Source organism: Trichechus manatus, unplaced genomic scaffold (genome assembly GCF_000243295.1).
Source record: "Trichechus manatus latirostris isolate Lorelei unplaced genomic scaffold, TriManLat1.0 scaffold00081, whole genome shotgun sequence".
In the NCBI taxonomy this organism is placed as follows: Eukaryota; Metazoa; Chordata; class Mammalia; order Sirenia; family Trichechidae; genus Trichechus; species Trichechus manatus.
Window position 1 is genome coordinate 4,978,645 of NW_004444017.1, and position 16,798 is coordinate 4,995,442.

The 16,798-nt window shown below is 46.3% G+C and overlaps 1 protein-coding gene across 1 annotated transcript in view; it reads right to left on the reverse strand.

Moving 5' to 3' along the window:
- CACNA2D4 (calcium voltage-gated channel auxiliary subunit alpha2delta 4) overlaps positions 1-16,798 on the reverse strand; it is a 114,752-nt gene that overhangs the window by 77,798 nt on the left and 20,156 nt on the right. Inside the window, exons 7-16 of the mRNA XM_004381277.2 lie at positions 14,919-14,979; positions 14,108-14,258; positions 12,393-12,467; positions 11,361-11,450; positions 11,136-11,249; positions 9,872-9,950; positions 8,162-8,295; positions 4,989-5,066; positions 4,128-4,208; positions 2,723-2,797 (exon numbers count right to left, since the gene is read on the reverse strand). Coding sequence (XP_004381334.1) covers positions 2,723-2,797; positions 4,128-4,208; positions 4,989-5,066; positions 8,162-8,295; positions 9,872-9,950; positions 11,136-11,249; positions 11,361-11,450; positions 12,393-12,467; positions 14,108-14,258; positions 14,919-14,979 — 938 coding nt within the window. The remainder of the gene's footprint in view (positions 1-2,722; positions 2,798-4,127; positions 4,209-4,988; positions 5,067-8,161; positions 8,296-9,871; positions 9,951-11,135; positions 11,250-11,360; positions 11,451-12,392; positions 12,468-14,107; positions 14,259-14,918; positions 14,980-16,798) is intronic.

Genomic DNA, 16,798 nt, shown 5'->3' on the forward strand with positions numbered 1-16,798 from the left:
CCACCTATCTATCTATCTGCTTATCCATCTCTATTATCTCTATCTCTCTGTCTCTCTCTCAGATGCCAGGACAGATACTGTCAAGTTACATGCTATTAATTCTGCAGCACTTCCCGGATTTAGTTGAGTAACCTTATCAAAAAAAGAAAGAGGGTAACTTATCACAGGTAAATTAAGAATTAACCAGAGGGTCTACTTTTAGTAGAATGAACCCCCAAGCAGACGTTTGGATGGTTGAAGTTCCCTATCACTTCCTTCTGCCAATTTTTTATTCAGCAAAGTGTCATCCTTATCTCTCACCTTTCCAGGTGATCTGTAGTTCAACTGCCACAAGAGTACACACTGTCATTCTTTTTCTCCTCACCCACGCCTGGATGATGCCTCCATTCTTGGTCTTATTGGTGTCCATACTCATGGTAAATAGCACTGTCCTGCCATCTTTCATATTAGATCTATTTATTTCGAGTAAGGTGCAACATTCCATTGCCTAAGTCCTGATGACCCCTGAAAGATCATCTTTATCTCCTCATATGAAAACCACAATTTCACTTTGTTAATCACTCATACAGTGGGCACGGACATAGAAAGTCTGCAGGCCAGAAGTATGGTTCTTGATCCTCTTTTGATCTATTACTAGGCATCTCCTCTATTGTTTTCTTTTTGTTCGTTTGTTTTAAACTCAACTCTGGTTCTCCTTAATATCCATCATAAATTGATAGTACTTTCCTTAGGAATCTCATTACATTGGCTTTAGCATATCTTTTGTGATATAATTATATTTTATGTGGTATTATTCTCTATTGTTTCATTTATGTAAGTCTTATTTCCTCAATTACATTATAAATTTCGTTTCTGGTTCTAGCATTCTTCACAGCATTAAAAGGTGAGACACACAGTAGGTCCACAATATGAATTTATTGGTTGAAGCCTTGAATTCATCTAGATTAAGTAGATGATGACAGGTAGGTTTCTGATCAGTGTCCCTTTAATTGAGCTCTAGGATCAACATATTTATTCTTTCCCTAGTGAGTGATTTTGCTGGCATTGGGACTGCCTCCCATAGATCCCACTGGTACAGGACAGTCACACATCATGAGTTCAGATGCTGTGGTGTAAGACCTAAAATTAGGGCCCAATATTATGTGCTGCCTTGACATCTGGGGAAAACCAGGAGGTTCTTTGAATGGCCTAACCTAAAGTTTCCTTCCCCATTCTGCTCCCGTGGATAAGGTCTCCTAGCCAAACAACCCTCCGTATCATGGGACCAGGCACGGTTGCTGCTTATCCCTGAGTAGTGGGCTTCAGTTTCCTGCCAGCTCGTGGACTTATTCAAACAAGCCAATCACATCATCCTCTGGGAACCAGGGGGCACCCCACCCTCTTAATACTACAAAGTCTGCCTCCCACAGTCCATGCTCGTTCACCTTATTTCTGAATACAACCCCTGTGTGGCCCTACATGGTGTACAGGGTCCTCCTCCCCTGGGCTGTGAGTATATAAAACTATTAGAGAATAACACCACATAGACAGTTAGAGAGTAAAATACCACATAGGCTGTGACTAATAAACTGCTGTTGATTTCATCTGTCCAGTGTTGGGTATTATGTGTTTGGCCACCTCCAAAATCCTAGGGCAGGAATCTCTCCCTCACCCATGGGGTGAATAGGAAGTGATTAAAACAGGTGCTTGTCCAGCAGAGCCTGAACTGGGAAGATAGAGTAGATAGAGTTCTTTTCAGTGCACCCTGATATCTCTTTACTCTGAACCCCTATAGTTTGCCTTGAAGAGCTCAATTAGTCACCTGAGGACCTCAGTCTCCATTTGAACTGAAAGGAATGGAATGTGGTTAGACGGATTTCTCCAAATGGCACCTGGGGCAGATGAGTCCGTTGGTAAGTTCTTGGAAATACACTCTGCTACCCAAGCCCTCAGCTGCCATCCTTCATTCAGTATAAGACTGGTAGAAGGGTCAAGCTGAAACACTTCTAAGATTTTCACTCTTCTCCCCCACTGACAACCACACTGAGAGGTGTAGCCACTATTGTCGTGGATAGTGGCCAAGTGCCATGACAGGGGGAAGTAGGGAGCCGCTAGCCCTGAAGGCAGAACCTTTAGATAAGACTATGCAACTTTTCCTTTTAAATCATGGGTTGCTCAGTTGAGCCCATGTGAAAATCCTTCCAGCCTCTGTAGCAGGATGGAGAAAGCTAGAAAGCGGGCAGGAGGACTCGGGAATACATCCTCAGACAAATTTAAGGGAGCCTCAGCATTGCCACCCCCCACCTCTCATGAGAGTGTTCTCCGCACTTGTCCTGCCATTTTTATTGTTAACTCGATATTAGCACCCCCTTTGTGTGGGGCCCTGGAGTTATGCTTATACGACTATCAGACTCCCAAGGAACGTGGAGCTACCTACTGAGGCAGTGATGGGAATGTAAGTGTTTTATGGGTTTCTGTAACCACACATCTGCACACTTCATTACACGTTCTCTGGTCTGTTCATCAATCATTTCATGAATTTTTGCCTTGTCTGTCATGCTAGATTATAAATGATTTGAAAACAGGGACCATAACTCAAATATATTTTTTTCTCATACTATCCATAGTAGAGTGCTGGATTCCTAAATGGAGCCCGATATGTGTTCATTGTTTCAGCTACTTTATGAATCACCCCTAAGTCCTGTATATTTAGGATCCCAAGGCAAATAAAATCTATACCTACCAAGGGTCGGAGGTCAGGATGTGAGAGGATGTAGCCATTGTTAGTGTTCAAAAAGGCATATCCATGTACTCCTAGCTGCCAAAGACAGGGATTGAGGTGCATTAGACATGTTGTTTGTGTTGGATCATTGGATTTGGTAAGAGGTTTGGGGCCATAGAATGGTTAAAGATAGCTGCTCACTGCAGAGAGTTTTCCAATTAGGAATATAACGGAGCCAGTGTTTAATTTTTACATTAAAAAATTTATTGTGGTAAAATATAGATAACATGAAAGTTTGCCATTTTAACCATTTTTAAGAGTATTGTTGAGTAGCATTAATTCGATTTACAATGTTTTGCACCCATTACCAGTATCTATTTCCAAAACTGCTTCATCATCCCAAACAGAAACTCAGTCCCTTAAGGAAAATCTCCCCATTTTTCCTTACCCCTTTCTAGCCCCTACCCATACCCATTGCTGTCGAGTTGATTTCAACTCGAGTAGAACTGCCCCATAGGGTTTTCAAGCCTGTAAATCTTTACAGCAGTAGACTGACGTGTCTTTTTCCCAAGGAGCAGCTGGTAGGTTCAAGTTAGCAGGCAAGCGCTTAACCACTGCGCCACCAGGGCTCCTTTCCCTAGCTTCTGGAAACCTCTAATTCCTTTCCATCTCTATGAATTTGCCTATAATGTTTGTACTTGGATGTCTGGCTTATTTCACTTGGTGTAACGTTTTAGGTTCATCCATGTCATAGCATGTCTCAGAACTTCATTTCTCTTTATGGCTGAATGATATCCCATTATATGTATATACCACATTTTGTTTATCCATGCATCTGTTGATGGACAGAGGGTTGTTTCCACCTTTTGGCTACTGTGAATAATGTTGATATGAACATTAGTATACAAGTATCTGCTTGAGTCCCTGCTTTCAATTCTTTGGGGTCTATATCTAGAAGTGGAATTGCTGGGTCATCTGGTAATTTTATGCTTAACTTTTCGAAGACTCTATCCCTTAATTTTGAAGTCCTTTCCAAATTCTTTTGTGTATAGCAACAATAATAGTGCTATACCGCTACCTGACCCCTTTCCCACCACATGCTCTAGGTGCTTTGATGATATAATCTCATTCACTCTTTCAACAGGACTGCACAGCATGGAGGAGCAGATTGAGAAACTAAGGCACAAACCAGGGAAAGAACTTTTTGAAGGCCACAGAGCAAGTCATAGTGAGCACTGGCAAAGGATTCAGGAGTCCAGGCCACTGCCCCCATGCTTGATACCTACATTTCTCTGGGGACCAGATGGAGAGGCCCCAGCCCACCTCTGGACTTAGCTGCCACTGCCTGGGGAAAGGGTCTTAACACTGTCTGGGGCAGCTCTTGGGGGACCTGTGACCCCCATTCAGGGACCTGATCCAGGCTTACCTTGTACCTAGGTGCCAGTTTCATCAGCTCTCGCAGGGCCACGTCAGAGCCCACCACACCCAGGAGAATGCCGTGGGATCGCTGGAAGGAAGGACACTAGGGTCAGGGGATACACAGCTTCCCTGTGAGCAGGGTCAGACGGGACCTGAGGCCTTTCCAGAGCCCAGAAATGGAAGCTGCTTAAGCCTTAAGTGGTTCTTCCTCTGCCATTAGATTTTTGGCTGAGTTCCCTGGAGTAAAAATCTAGAACCTATCAAGAGAGTCCCAGGAGCAATCTCAGCTACTTGGAAGATTAATGTTCACTATTAATATTTAAGTTATAATATCTAAATGAAATACAAAGTTGAATAAAATATTAATATTCACAGTAGAGGCTGAAGTACCAGGATTCTAGGGACGAGAATCTACAGGTGCTCTGAACCACATGGTGCCTATAAGGAACCATTTCCTGACCAGAAGAAGGATGGAACGTTCTGGAAATTCTCTCACCAGAGGCCTTTACAAACTAGTTAGAGTCTGCCCAAACCAGTAGGTTAAGTGTGGTTTTGCTGGAATGCTGGGCAGATGACCTCTCCAGCCCTATCTCCCCAGAGCAGTGGATATACGTGCACAGCAGTGGACTGGCATTGAGCTGGCTGCATTAGAACCACTGGGTGAGCTTTGGAAAAGTATGGATCCTCCAACTCCTGACTAAGAGATTCTATGTAGCTAGTCTGGGACAGGGCCTGGGAATATGCATTTAAAACCTTCCCAAGGTAGTTTCTGATGCCCAGCCAAGTGAAAAGCCATTGGTCTAAAGATGCCAGCCAGTGGCTCCAAGTTCTAATCACTGGTGCAGCCTCTCAGGGAGCGTCCACTCACCGTTTCGTTCTTTTTGCTGAAGACAGGCATGGCCACAGTAGTCAGGAGCATCAAGCTCTGTGTCTGAGAGGTGAAGAGCTGTCAAAGCAGAAAGAGCAAAGGGCAAGAGTCAGGCCCAGAAGGTTCAGTGGTTTGCCCTGTTCAGACCACACAGTGTGGAGGGCCCACCATCACTGCTATCAACTACATGGCGTCATCTTCCACTGGGAAGGAAGAAATCCCAAATGAAATTTCCCTTCTCTGTGAACAGAGAACTGGCAGAAATGCTGGATGAGAGAGGTGGGCTGTAGAAGAGGATCAAGCTGATATCACTTACCAAAGACAGTTCTGAGACAAGGCAAGTCTCAGAATCCCAGAGCCCACAGCCCAGCTCCCAAACATGCTCACTGAGCTGTCATATCTCGGCCATGTCAAGGATGAGCATGAACCCATAGAACAGGCCCATCCCAACATGCCCAGGAACAAAGAGGTTTAGCACGGAAAAAACTTTCTGAGAAATCTCTGATATAGACCTAAGCTTGGTATGAGGGGGCCACTCAAGGGGGAGAAGGACACAGTTCCAGAACTATCTGCAAACATAAGCAGACACACATGGAACCGAAGTGCAAGGGCAAGACACAGTGTATTTGTAGTCTCACCTTGAGGTCATCCCTACCATACACCGGATAGATCCTCAACTCCTTCTCCACTCAGTCATTCCCAACCTCCAACGGTATTTTCCTTCTGATTGCCTATCTCACCATGCCGCCTCCTCCAGCTACCATGGAAAGGGGCTGTACCTGTGTGCCTCCCTCTAAAACAAAGACAGGTTCTTGAAAAGAAGTGTGTATTGACACTTTTTAAGAGTCTCACCCTCATTTAGATAAACCAAAGGAGGTTGCTGAGTCATGGGAGTCTGCAGTAGACTTTATTGGAAAATGAAGAACTTTTTGACCATCAAGTACCTTCTCTCTTTCATCTGATTTTTCAATATAGTTTAGAAGTAAGGTTTTCTGAAAGTGAGCTGCAATTTTGCTCTGAGCTCAGATACATTGATATGGATGAGATGAATGCCGTCAAGTCTCCTTGAGTTATGAATTTATGAAGCCAGAGGTGCTTCTCCCAGGAATCCTACTCTTCCCCTCTTACCTGCTCTCTCCCTTAGGAGCCATCTCCCACTCTGCAGGATCCCAGTGCAGCATGCAGCTGTCTCTGGGCATCTGCACCAGGCAGGAGACCTGCCCTGGGCTCAGTGAGTAACATCCTCTACTCAGAAGTTCTTAAAGTTGGACCCAGGAGATTTATAGACGACTCTTGACTACAGGTACTCCTAAGTCAGGGAGAAGGAGAGGCGGGGGAAAGAGAGGAGATGTAGGGACTGGGGGTCTTCCTAATTGAGGGGACAGCTGTCATTTTTTAACAGGAAGATAAAACTGTGCTCTCATATGTGGACATAGGGGGAAGCAGGGGCCTAGAAGGTTAGGATGTCCATGAAATGCCAAATGATGACCTGGCATAATCTCTCTGAAATCATTTTTATAGCATTATAGGGAAGCAAGGTTATGCTACTACTCACCTTTGTTCTCCTGCCCTGTCCCTTCTCCAAACACACAACCAAATAGTCCAGGCCACCCTTAGCCAGGGTCCATACTCCCCTCACTGGATTTCAGGGTTCTAGAAGTTGTGAATACAAACCTAGCCTTCCCTTTGCCAACTCCCTTGGCATGAACACAAATACTAGTACATGTGGGAAGCATATAAGCAGTGCCCACTGGAGAGGTGGTCCCCTCCTCAGGCCTTGCTAGCTAATGTAAGGCATGGATGGATGGATGGATGGATGGATGGATGGATGGATGGATGGTTGGATGGATGGATGAAGAACGGAAGAGAGTGAAAAGTATGAGACAAAGTACGAAGGAAGACAAGAACAAATAATCGATCTCTCTCTGTCTCTCTTCCTCTTACTCTCAGTCTCTTTCTCTCATTCTCTGTCAATGATAACTGCCCTGAAGAGGGTCCTGAGAACACCTGGGCAGTGAAAGGAGAACTTTTGCCTTCTGAGCAGCTGCTTTGGGAGCAGAAGTTGGTGATAGTTGGATGACATTTCTTAAGCATGACCTTATTGGCTGAGCCCCTTTAAGGGAGATTAATAAATTTTTTGTTCCAGAATTGGCAGGATGGTTCATATCTACTATTAATAGGTAGATATAAGCATGCCATTGCCCTTAGACAGAGTTAAGTCAGAAGAAAAGCTGACAGTTTGCAAGCTGCAAAGCTCCCTTGCAGCTAGGACCATGAGATGGGCCATAGGGACCAATGAGATATAAGGTCAAGTGTCATATACGACTCCCTAGAAGTTCCTTTGACAGGCATGGGACATGCCCCTCTCTCCTTCTGCCATCTTGTTGCTCAGAATGTGGTGTCTATTAACTAGAGTTCCACTAGCCACCTTGGACCAGGAGAACAAGGCTCATACCTGAGGATGGCAAAGTGGACAGCAGGAAGGAGCCTGGGTCAATGATGACCAGAGAGCTCCTCATCAGCTCAGGGCCACCTACCTCTGGACTTCTTTTACATGAGGGAGAAATACACTTCTATCCTATTTAAGCTAGTATTTTTAGATCTCTTTTAATCCCAGGCTGAAACATCATCATTGAAGCAGGTGGCTGCATATGTGATTTGAGAGGTGCCAGGAAGGTCCCTCTTCCCCAAAAACAGCTCATCTGAAATTCTACCTTTGATAATTTATTCCTTTGTGTAAGTCATTGCTGCCCACAGGCAGGTTCTTTGAAAATGCAGGTACCCATGAAAGAAGAGAGCTATGACTGACTGTGAATGATTGGTCTGACTACTTTCTTCCATAACAGGTAGGAGGGAAGGACAATGAGGGCAGTGAGTCCCAGTGGGGTAAGGCAGGAGAAACAAGTTTGGAGCAAAGGGGCACTGTCCTTGGGGGCAGGCCTGGCAGTTTTGCTGGGAGGGTTTCTGGCATCCAGAACAGCACATGGGCATGGAACTGCTGCTGGGCTGAGGGGTGTCAGGGGAAGGAGGAGAAAATGCATGAAAGAGCGAGTGTATTCACCCCTTCACAGCTCTGCCTAAGGAGGTGTGTTATGCTCACTCCTCTCCTGACTCAGGAAGTCACCACTTACACCCCAGGGTCACCAACTCTGGAGGACCTGTCAAGTCCCCACCTTGCTGTCCAGGTAGGCTTCCGTCCAGGTGATGTCATGGTCGTGGTTGATGACCATGGGGCGGCTGAGCACATGCAGGTACTCCATCACGTTCTCCTGGGCGTCTGCCAGTGTGGAGATCTGTGTGTAATAGCCTGGTGGAGGAAGGGTTGTGTGGTTGTAGTGATGTGATGTGGGGCTCCACTCAGAATCTCCCTGCAGGGCCCAAGCACCCTTTCCCCAGCTGCTGATGCCTCACAGCTGGTCCCTTCACTGGAAATTGCCCGAGGCCACAGGGAACTACCTCCCCTAAGGTTATGGTGTCTCCCAGAGGCTGCCAGAGGGCATTGGTGCTGAAGAGGAATCCAAAGGCGCAGTCCCTACCTCACTTTGGGAGAACTCTGAGGGCCCTTCCAGCCCTGGAGCTCCTCATAGGGGCAGCAGAGGCCTCAGGTGCAGTCACATTGAGGGTTGGCTGCTCCCTCTCCCAATCCTGCCTTCCTCACTTCCTTATAGGTGTATCTCCCAAGAGCGCTTCCCAATAAACCTTCTGCTTGCAACTCTAGGTCTCAGAGTCTGTGTTCAGGCAACTCAGTCTAAGACAGTGATTCCTTATTCAGCCTCCTCATTTCTCTGATCATTGTCCTTCCTCAGATTACAAGGCTTCTTCACTGTAACCATAGTGATATTTAAAGAGAAAACGTCTTTAAGGCTATGAATGATTTAGTCCATGAATACCTCTCTGGTCTCATTGCTCATCACTTCCCACAATGCATTCATCTTACACTCAGGTAAAATGGGACATCTTTCTGTTCTCAACTTACCTCTTGTCTCAGGTTTTTTGTACATGCTACTCCCTCTGTCTGGAACACCCTTCCTTGCTCCTAGGTCTGGCTGACTCTTAACAATTCTTCATGTCTCAGCTCAGACAACCCTTTCTTCAGGAAGCCTTCCCTGACTCCCCAAACTGGGATAAGGGCCTCCCCTGTTGTGCCCCCAACACCCTGCACAGTCTGTGCACCTCCAGAATCTCCGAATTTACAGTTCATTTGTTTGTCTCCATGCTGGGCAGTAGTAAGAGCAAGACTGAACATGTTCTGACCACTCTCGATTCCCCAGGGCCTAGAAACAGTACCAAGTTCATAGTAACTGCTTGACAGATTTTTGTTGAATCACAAGAGTCCAGGCTGGCACTGTGAAGCCCAGGTCTTGGGTTCTGTTTAGAAATAGGCAAGGACTATTTGCACACTAAACATTATCCTAAAGAAAATGGTTTTTTTGTTTGGCAGCAGAACCATAGCAGAATGGGCTTCGTCTGCAGCAAGAAGAATGAAGGCTGAACATCAGAGAGAGCTTACAGTTAAAATATTGGTCCCACTTTTGCCTTGCCCTGGTTTCTGTATTGTGGTTTTGTGTCGGGCTTTTTTGGAAGAAAGAGTTCTTCTCCCTTCTGCAAACACTGGAGGGATGACTCCTAAGTTCTATTTCAGGTGACTTTATGACTTAGGAAGAGGTCCTGAAGGAATAATCAAGCATTTACTCAAGGCTCTATGGAGCAATCCACAGTTTGTCTTGCTATCTCCAAATAAGAAGGAGGGCATGTACTGTCATTCTTGGCACACCACCACTCTACTGCAAGGCCCCAGTGCAGAAGTCTGCTTGCAGCACCTCTAGGAGTCCCACCTGTGCTCAGGTGTAGGCTACAAGGCACTTGGCTGACATGTCACCTACCTTTGTTGTTGCATGCGATCCACCTCATGCAGTCAGCGAAAGTCACTTCTCTCCCAATGAGGTAGGTGAAAACTCGGACCTAATCCACAAGACATGGAGCAACTCAGCAGACATTTTCTCCACTAGACAGCAATCATTCCTGGCCATAGTAATGCTAACTTTATTTATGTCAGTCTTAGACATTGGGTCAAGCACTTTGCAGGCTTTGGATTCCCCAAGTCTCACCCTGGTGGCACAAGCAGTTAAGTGCTCAGATGCTAACTGAAAGGATGAGAGCTCGAATCCATCCAGTGGCTACGTGGAAAAAAAACGAACAAACCTGGTGATCTGCTTCTGTAAAGATTATAGTGAAGAAAAATCTATGGGGCAGTTCTACTCTTTCACATGGGGCCGCCATAAGTCAAAATTGACTTGATGGCACCTAACAACAGCAACGATACCTCCTTGTGATCAGAAAAGATGCTAAGGTCCATGCAGCAAAATGACTTGCCCAGCGTCAAGGTGAGTGTGGAGCAGGTATAAGACTGAGGTTCACAGCCCAGCAATTTTCATGTCTCATACCTGTTCTGGTCCCTCATCCTGACCTCCCTCACATTCCTTCTCACTGAGTCCTCTGTACATAAAAACCAGCTGCTGTTGAGTTGATCATGGCAACCCAAGCGCGTCAGAGAAGAACTGTGCTCCAAAGCGTTTTCAATGGCTGATTTTTCTGAAGTAGATCACCAGACCTTTCTTTTGAGGAGTCTCTGGGAGGACTTGAACCTCCAACTTTTTGGTTAGTACCCTAGCACATTAACCTTTTGCACCACCCAGGGATGACTTCTCTGTGCCTAGGGTTGACATAATTTTTGACCACCAAATTAGGACACAGCTTCCGTAAAGATTATTGTTGTTATTGTTAGGTACCATCGAGTTGGTTACAACTCATAGCCAGCCTATGTACAACAGAATTAAACGCTGCCCGGTCCTGTGCCATCCTTACAATCGTTGCTATGTTTGAGAGCATTGTTGCAGCCACTGTGTCAATCCATCTAGCCATAAAGATTGCTGTCTAGGAAACCCTATGGGGCAGTTCTACTCTGTCATATATAGTCACTATGAGTTGGAGTTCACAGCACACAACAATAGAAATGATGGAACAGAATATTGGAACTCAGTGCAGCCCTGGCTTTTCTGGGTCCCACTGGTTATCCTATCCATGGCAGTGGGAGAACTCTCCCCTTGGCCACTTCGCTCCCCCTTGAACCCCCACCAGAAAGGTAACCTTTCGGTCCGGCCAATTATACTTCTCCAACACTGGCTCGTAGTCTTCCACAGCGCCATCGGTGATCAACATGATGGCCTGGTTACAGAGGCTTCCTTGCCTGGCCTCCTGGAACTGTGGGGAAGGGGAGGGTACCATGACCTCAGGCTATGAACTCCCCTCCCTCCACCTCCACCTCTTCTCTTAACCCTGTCACTCTCCCCAGTCTTCCTCAGGTGCGTGTACCTGCTTGAGGATCTGGAAGGCTTCACTCAGGGCTTGGTTCACAATCCCCACACCTTTGACCATCAGCTCCTCCACTAGCTGTTTGAAATGCTGTCATGGGCAAGAAATTCAAGGAGGGTCAGGGGGTTAAGTGGGCCAGGGAGCCTTCATCTTTGGTCTTCATTCGGGAGGCTGTTTAGATTTATTGTCCAGAAGAGCATGATTGCAGATTTCACTTCTTCATGATCCAGCTGATTTCATGGGCTGGAGTCCTGCGTTAGTTGTTTCTCAAATGGCCCCGAGGTAAACTGAGAGAGTCAGAATGGTTCAGTACAAATCCATCCCCACTACTGGGAGGATACTGCCAAGTGTGAGTGCTACCAGAAGACAGAGCAGGGACAAGGGTGAGGGATGATCTGCTGGGAGCCAACACCTGGGTTCCTGGCGTCCTCAGCATCCTCAACATCCTAGCCGTTAACTCGATGATGAGCATTTCACAGGAGAAGCCGTGGAGGCCGCCAGGGACTCTAGGAAGCAACTTGCGGGACAAGATTCAAGAGGAAGCCAAACCCAAATTCCGCACCACAGAGGGAAGGATCTATGGCATATGAAATATCCCTCTAAAAAATAGTTGCCATGTTCTCTCCTCCTTGGCCTTTTACCAGAGAAAAGCACTCAACCCAATAGGTTTGAGTTTCATCTCCTTTTGGGGAAGCTCCTATGAAGACTGACAGAGTGGAAAGGCCCACAGGTGGAGGCAAAGAGGGGGACTGAGTCCTGGGTCATCAACAGAGTGAAAAACCAGCCCCTGAATAACTGAGTTTCCCTTAGATGCAACCCTTCACTATTTGCTCTAAATAGGTAGGTACTATATTTATAAGGGCGATTTCTTGGGCATATTTGCATGGTTAACCACAGATTTGCTTTGCCCTCTTTCCAAGTACCATGGAGTAAGTATAACGGGGTCATCAAAGCAGTCTGCACAGATGACATCCCAGTATCCTAGCAGGAGCAGGGGCTCAGAAGCGTCAGGCCACATGGGTGGGCACTCACCTCTCGGTTGTCTCGATCTGCTTGGACGAGGATCCCTTTAAAGCAAGGCTCGATGTAGTGAACGTAATCATTGTACTACAGATGTAGTGGGGAGAGGGGAGGAAAGAACAAACAGGATTAGTTGGAAAGTCAGGGCGTGGTGAAGAAGCTTAGGCACCTGCTAGGGTGGTCGGGGTGAGGTTCACCTAGACAAGTGTGTACTATTATCTTGGGGTACAGTTTACTTTTTGCAACTTTTCATAGTAGAGAGAAGAGAGTAGGAAGCACAGCAGGGCCTATTAACTCTAAAAATTCTCTCTCAAATCCTGGATTCTGGGCATTTTTCTGAGCCTCTGGCTGAGGTACATTCCTTTCCCATAGTACAGAGAAGCTGCAGTTACTGAGAGATTCCTTTGGTGTCTTCCCCAAAGACCAGACAAGGTGCCCCCACAGGGAAGCCTGGAGCCTTCCATGTGCACCTCCTGCCCAACAGTCCTGGTGGGGGGATGAGACACTGTGCTCTTTTTTCTCTTTGCTGTGCATGTTTGAAGGGGGTCCTTTTGCTATCAACAGAGGGTGGGGGTGGGAAAGGAAATGAATTATTACTTGTCCTCCTTTTCTCTTATTCACCTCTCTTCCCCATAGTTAAATTCAAATCTTCCATATTGTTTTGGTGTCCTTAATGCACTTCTGCATAAACCAGAGAAGGAGAGAAGGGTAGATGGTGGTGACCAAGTGGTAGAACAGCATGGGTGCTCTGGGGAGAATACTGGGAGTGATGGAACCTGTTTTCTGTAGCCCTCCTGTCACTCCTGCAGATCCAGGAACAGGACGGACAGAGGGTCAAGATGGGGAGGTGGGGCCTAGGGGTGACACAGGTGAGTGAACAGAGAGAGGCCTCGGGGAGCGGCTCAGAGAGTGTGGGCTGGAAATACGGAATCGGGGGAGCCGTTCTCATGCCCCAGCAGGATTATTTTAAAGTTAGACAATTTTGCCTTAGCATTGTTTTGCTAGATAAGTAAATTCCACTAAAGATAGGGATTTGGGGCAATGTGACATGCTGTGGGCAGAACTTTTGGATCAGGTAGCGCTCTCAGTGCCCTTCAAAGCCCCAAGCTGGCTGTCAACTCTGCCCCCTTGGAGGGTTCAACTGGCCCACCCTTTTGTTGTATTTTAAAATAGTCTCCTAACTTGTCACCCCTCATGTCTTTCTTCTTTATTCCTCTACTTCATCACTTCTTTAGGGATAGGCTGAGTGGCCCTCAGGACGAATTGCTGTAAAAACAGATCCCAGATTTGTTGTTCCCTTTCTAGGCTCATACCACCTACTTTCTCCCCTTTTCCCAATGTGTCTGGATTTGATGAGATGAAGCAAGTGTTGTAAAGCAGGAACCCAGGGATCATTCACTCTACATAGGCTTGGAGAACAATAGATCTGAATGGGAATAAATTAGGCATTTACTCATGGTCAGTGTGGTTCTTCACCTTTCTTAGACCCCAGACTTCTCTGAGAAATTGAAAGATAGGGCCCAGGAAAATAGACGTACACAGTATTTTATATATATTTTCAGGGGCTTAGGCACACCATGGACCCCAGGTTAGCAGCCAACTTGAGAGGAGAGAATCGTTCTATAGTAGGAGGCATCAAGTAACTGTATTGGTCATTGTAGGGTAGGCAGAAGAAAGTATTTTCTTGAAGGAGTGAGAGCTGCTCTAGAACAAGAAAGCACATTTACCGCAATGATATTAACGAAGTCATTCTCTCCCAGGGTATCCAAGATGGTTGAGATGGTGTGCTTGGCTATAGCCATCCTCAGCCCCTTCATGCTACCACTCACGTCCACCACAATCACTACGTCCTTGGGAGAAGTAGCAGCTTGTATGTACCTTCAGCATGAAGAAATGGAAAGGAAAGGGACAGGCCAAAGATAGGAAAACCAAAGTCAAATAACCCCTTGACCAAGAGTTTCCAGTTGTTTCTATTCAAATTCTGGCCCAAGTGCATCCAAAGTTTAGGTGGTGTTTTGGGGTCCATTTATGATAGGTTTTATCGTGTCCCATAACAAATCGACATACTTCTTAAGCCATTTTGGCTTGATGTAGTTGGGCATGTGCCTACTCAACAGGCCATCAGGTGGGAAAAAGTTCAAATCCTGGTGGTAACCGTGGTTCTCCTTGGTTTAGACCAGCCAGAGTCCCTGAGGGGCTGGCAGTGGGAAAGGAAAGAGCTGGGTTTCACCCTGAGTGTCTGTTACAAATCTGCTAGAGATGGGGCAGTAAGGGAGAGGAGAGTCTGACAGAGGGTGTATCAGGGGACAGTCTAGTGTTCTGCAAGGAGGTTCGGGTTGGGAAAGATAAATGTTATCAGTCCTAGATGATCAGTCCCAGACAAGGGCAGATGTAGATAGAAGGGTGGCATCTAGCTGGCAATTCTTCCTACTCTTGTGTTGGATTAAGCCCTTTGGTGGTCCAAGTGGGGGTAGAGGGGGGTGGGCAGAGAGTATAGAGAGAACTAGGGACCAGAGATCTTTCCCCTTGAGTTCTTACCAGCCACGATTTCGGCAGTCAAAGGCAATGACTCCATTCTCATCAGGTGTCCATTTTATACCTGGGGAAACAAAAGTTGGTTCTTTCACTAGCTCAGTGAGGCTGCCCCAGAGCCCCTGACTGGGTGCTGACCGCCGGAATGGCCATGATCCCCAAGGCAGGGCCAGCTGTGATCTGGGCGTCAGGGTGTAGGAACACTAGATTACACCCCGTAAACTGGGGCAGCAGGCAGTGAGGAAACCAGCTCTAAGGAGGAGCACCCACCACGCAAACTGCCCACATCTCAAATGGGGTAATTTTACAGGAAGGATCCTCAAATGTGGGGCCTGCAACTCATTTGTGAGATGTGACTTTTAACCTCCATTATCAAAGCGCGGGCAAGGCAGTAAGAGAGCCAGGTGCCCTGTTTTCCAGTGCAGTGCTCTTCCTTTTAGCCCACCTGCCACTAGTCAGGTTAAGCTCATTAGTGCTCATGATCCCTTCTGTTAGCTGGGCTGGGAGAAATGATTTGACTACACAGCCGTAAGCTCCTTGAGGGCAGGCATTCCTAGCACTTAGTGCAGTGTCTGACAGCACCTGGCAGAGTAAATGCTCAGTAAATGTCTGTTACATGAATGAAAGAACAAATAAATGGTATGCAAGCTCTTTAATCGACTAACAGAGTGCCCTGGTAGATTTTGTCCTATTCATGTAATCAAATACTTGGCTAGATACACATAAAGCACAAATAACACTGACATGATCCACGGTAGAATCTCTATTCAATCAGACTTTAACAATTTGGAATAGTGGGTTCAAATATAGAAGATGAAAAATAATAGTTTAAATTGTAATACGTTGCATTTGAAGTAGAAAAAAAAATATGACAGTATCATGAGTGACTAAGAGTTCTATGAGATTTGCTGTTCCATAGCAGTTAGACTCCAGATAAGATATGCTCTTTGAGGCTTTGCTGGTCTTTCAAAAATAGGAGAGATTTTCAGGTACTATGACCCTAAACTAATGACAACAGAGTCCTAAGGGTGAGGGGCAGGGGTGAGGGCAATAAGGAGCCAAGGCCTTGATACGGGAGAAAGATGGTGTTGAAAGATGGGAAGCAGGATGAGAACCATGGGTGAAGTTCATGTGGCTGGAGCTTGAATGGCAGGGGTCTGATCTGGACCTGTAGCAACGAAAAGTGGGGTCATCCTATAGCTGCCTCCCAATAGCAATGTGGTTGTGGGGAATTGGATCCTTAGAACAGCAATGAAAAGAGGAAGCTAAGTGTGAGGCCCCTGACTCTGAATCAAAACCCTGGAAGATGGTGTAGGTGGTCCTGGCACGGGAGTATCCTCAATTCCTGGCAGAAATACAAGGAAATTCTTTTTAGAGGAAGGTTTCCAAAGTCAGACCTGCAGAATTCCTATAAACATGCCCTCATGAACAAAGATTACTAAACACATAAATAGGCAGACTCCTATGAGTGAAAAGTAGCAGAGTCAAGAATTATCAGACTTAGCTCTGACCAGGATCACAATGGAGGGTCCTGGACAGAGCTGGAGAAGGATGTAGAACAAAATTCTAACACACAAAAAAAGACCAGATTTACTGGCCTGTCAGAGACTGGAGAAACTGCAAAAGTATGGCCCCCCGACACACTTTTAGCTCAGTAGTGAAGTCACTCCCGAGATTCACCGTTCAGCCGGGGATTGGATGGCCCCATAAAACAAAATGTGACTAATGAGGCACAGCAGTCCAGGGACAAGGACTAGAAGGCAGGAGGGGACAGGAAGGCTGGTGATAGGGAACCAAAGGTTGAGAATGGACAGTGTTGACATGTTGTGGGGTTGTCAACCATTGTCATAGGGCAATATGTGTACTAACTGTTTAATGAGAAACTA